This window comes from Aythya marila (genome assembly GCF_965140915.1).
Source record: "Aythya marila genome assembly, chromosome: 5".
Classification (NCBI taxonomy): domain Eukaryota; kingdom Metazoa; phylum Chordata; class Aves; order Anseriformes; family Anatidae; genus Aythya; species Aythya marila.
Genome location: NC_139046.1, coordinates 18,493,310 through 18,496,469, shown reverse-complemented (window position 1 = coordinate 18,496,469; position 3,160 = coordinate 18,493,310). Strand labels below are relative to the sequence as shown.

The following is a 3,160-nucleotide window of genomic DNA, read 5'->3' as shown; positions in this document are numbered from 1 at the left end:
AAGGTGATCAGGTTAGTCAGGCAGGACTTACCTTTCATAAACCCACGCTGAGTGGGTCTGATCACCTGGGTGTCCTGTATATGTTGCATGGTGGCATTTAAGAAGATGGCACTATGCTCCATAACCTTTCCCAGCACCAAAGTCAGACTGACAGGCCTGCAGTTCCTTGGGTCCTCCTTCTGGCCCTTCTTGCAGATGAGTGCCGCATTTGTTAGCCTCCGGTCAACTGTGACCTCATAATCCACATCCAAAACAATGGGGGTTTTGTACAGATTCACCCCAGATGCCACTGTGGAAGGCTTTCAACACATTAAGACTTTCCTCTTCAGCAGTTTCCTTGCAGCACATTTCACGCCATTGTTTCTCAAGCTGTATATTAAGGGGTTGAGCAGAGGAATGCCCACCGTATAGAGCACAGAAACAGTTTTATCAGTGCTCAGCAAGTGGCTGGAGCTGGGGAAGAAATACATGAACAGGATTGTGCCATGAAATGTGAAAACAGCTGTAAGGTGGGAGGCACATGTGGAGAAAGTTTTTTGCCTGCCCTTGGCAGAACGGATCTTCAGCACCGTGACAACGATGAAAAAGTAAGAAATGATGGTGATTGTAAAAGTGGTTGCCTCAAACAAGGAACCAAATACAGTAACAAGGACCTTGTTGAGATGGGTGTCACTGCAGCAGAGTTTTAGGAGAGGGAGGAGGTCACAGAAAAAGTGATCAATGACATTTGAGCCGCAAAAGGACAATTTTAGCAAGCCATGGGTGTGTATCAGTGAATTTACAATACCCCCAAAATAGGATCCAGCTATTAACAGTACACAAACCTTTTTGGTCACGGTGACAGTGTAGAGCAGAGGGTTACAAATGACCACATAGCGGTCATATGCCATTGCAGCCAAGAGAAACATTTCTGTGGTGGCAAAAAGTGCAAAGAAGCCATACTGTATAAGGCATCCACTATATGACATTCCTCTTGACACTTTTAAAAAGTTGAGCAGCATATTGGGAGTAATAGTGGAAGAATAACAGACATCTAAGAAGGACAGGTTGCTGAGGAAAAAGTACATAGGGGTATGCAGGTATGGGTCAAACCTAATGATCAGTATCATTCCTAGATTGCCCAACAAGGTCATCCCATAAATCAAAGAAAAGACAGCAAACAGTGGAAGTTGCAGGTCTGGTCTATCAGTTAATCCTGTGAAAATGAAGCTAGCCACAGTGGTATGATTCTCTTGCACCATCATTTTCATTTAAGTGTTGCCTGCTGGAGTAGAAAAGGAAAGCCACATATCAGAGCATAGGATGGATTGTCAGCATCCCTCACCACCGTCCCTGTGCCACTCATCCCCTCCAGTTTTGGCTTTTACACCTAAAATTATAACCAGTTATCTCATTTCTTTCTAGGTTCCATTGGTCCCCTTTCTTCTCTTTTATTTTCCATAATTACCTTTCTCCGACATAAGATTGAACAATCCCTGCTATTCAAGAAGACACATAGACCAGACCCATCAAAATCCATGGAGCTGAATTTTGGAGGAAGTGAAGGGAGCTCAAGAAATTTTTTAGCCTACCTCCACGCTCCATGGTAGAGTTCCACTATGCCAGTGGTATTCCTGAATTTGAAGCAGTCCTTGATGCCCCATACCAATGGAGAATTCACAGCTTCTGCAAGCGTGCCTTTTCCCCTAATGCACTTTTGAATGAGTATTTCAAAACATAATGACTAACATTTTCTAAAGTGGTTGATATTTTGAGGTGATTTTACTGGTTTGTGAAATAACTAACAGTCTGTTGGCAGACTGAATTTTAGAAGGCATCAAGCACTCACTGTTGCCCATTTCTTGGAATAACTTTGAAGAAATGGTCCCAAATTAGGGGCTTGTAAGCACACTGTTTTCATCACACACATTTGATGCATGTGACTATCTCATTTGTATAAGCTGCAGTAGCAGAAACCCAGGAACAAATGTACAGGAAAAGAAGATTAAAACAAGCAGTAAGACCTAAACCATTTTCACCAGCAAAGCAGAAAAAACTCTGAGAGACAATGAAAACTCCTAGGTACTTCTTAGCTCAGAGTGGAGAATATTGTCCTCATAAAGAGCCCAAACCATCAATAAATAAGGCTGTAAGCTGGCATCATAGCTTTCATACAATCACAGAATGGCTTGGTTTGGAAGGGACCTTAAAGACCACCTAGTTCCAAACCCCTGCCATGAGCAGGGATGCCACCCACTAGATCAGGTTGCCCAGGGCCTCATCCAACCTGGTCTTGAACACCTCCAGGGATGGGGCATCCAAAACTTTGCAGGGCAAAATCCATAGCTTTAAGTCTCTTTCATGCTTGCTCAGTATCTTTGAGACATCATATCTAAGTCAAAGCATCTTTTAAAAATCTTAATAAGTCATAATATCTTTTTAAAATGTTCTTAAAAGCTACGAAGTCATATTTTTTTCTTATTTCCAAAGCAACAGATGAAGAAGCCTCATTCATGTTGTTTATGCTTTACTCCTTAAGCAGTCATTTCCAAATTTGTGATGCTGTTTTGAGAGATTCCAGTTTAGGAAGGTACTTACGTTTGAGTGAGGTGCCTCTCTCCTGATTTCAGCTATCTGAAAGGAATGCTTCTAGTGTTAGCACTTTCCTAGGTTAGGATACGATGGTCACTTCTGTTGTAAGATAGTTGCCTAGGACAGGTGACTTGAAACAAACTTGAAGATGATCATTTCTTCTCATGGAGTACCACTGTAGCAGAGACTAAGGTGAGGTGAGAGTGCCCAGACAGATTAGCTTAGATCATTAAATGTTAGAAGATACAGACCTTACTTTATGCACCTGGAAGACCAAAATGCTCTTCCATCCATTGAGCTAGATTCATGCACAGGAAAAATTATCTTACATTAGGTGTTTATGACACAACCTAGACATCTGTAACTAGCATTATTAATAAAGAGTAAGTCTTAAATGTTTTATAGCATATCTGAAAAGTACCAGTGTTTATGTTGAAAGAATCATGGTGTGATTTACCATTGTGATGCATTTACCATGTGAGGCATTTTCATTATTTGGATATTGACAAATTCAGTCCTAAGAACCTTTTACTTCCTGCCTTTGATTCATTATGTCATTATCTGCTATGTTACCAGTCTTACATGATGG

The 3,160-nt window shown here is 41.3% G+C and overlaps 1 protein-coding gene across 1 annotated transcript; it reads right to left on the bottom strand.

Moving 5' to 3' along the window:
• Positions 1-302: 302 nt before the first annotated feature.
• LOC309879248 (olfactory receptor 5J3-like) lies at positions 303-1,241 on the bottom strand (the record flags this gene model as incomplete). The annotated part of the gene is made up of 1 exon (XM_082762784.1): positions 303-1,241. The coding sequence occupies one exon, from the start codon at positions 1,239-1,241 to the stop codon at positions 303-305; it is 939 nt and encodes a 312-aa protein (XP_082618910.1).
• Between the last annotated feature and the right edge of the window lie 1,919 nt (positions 1,242-3,160).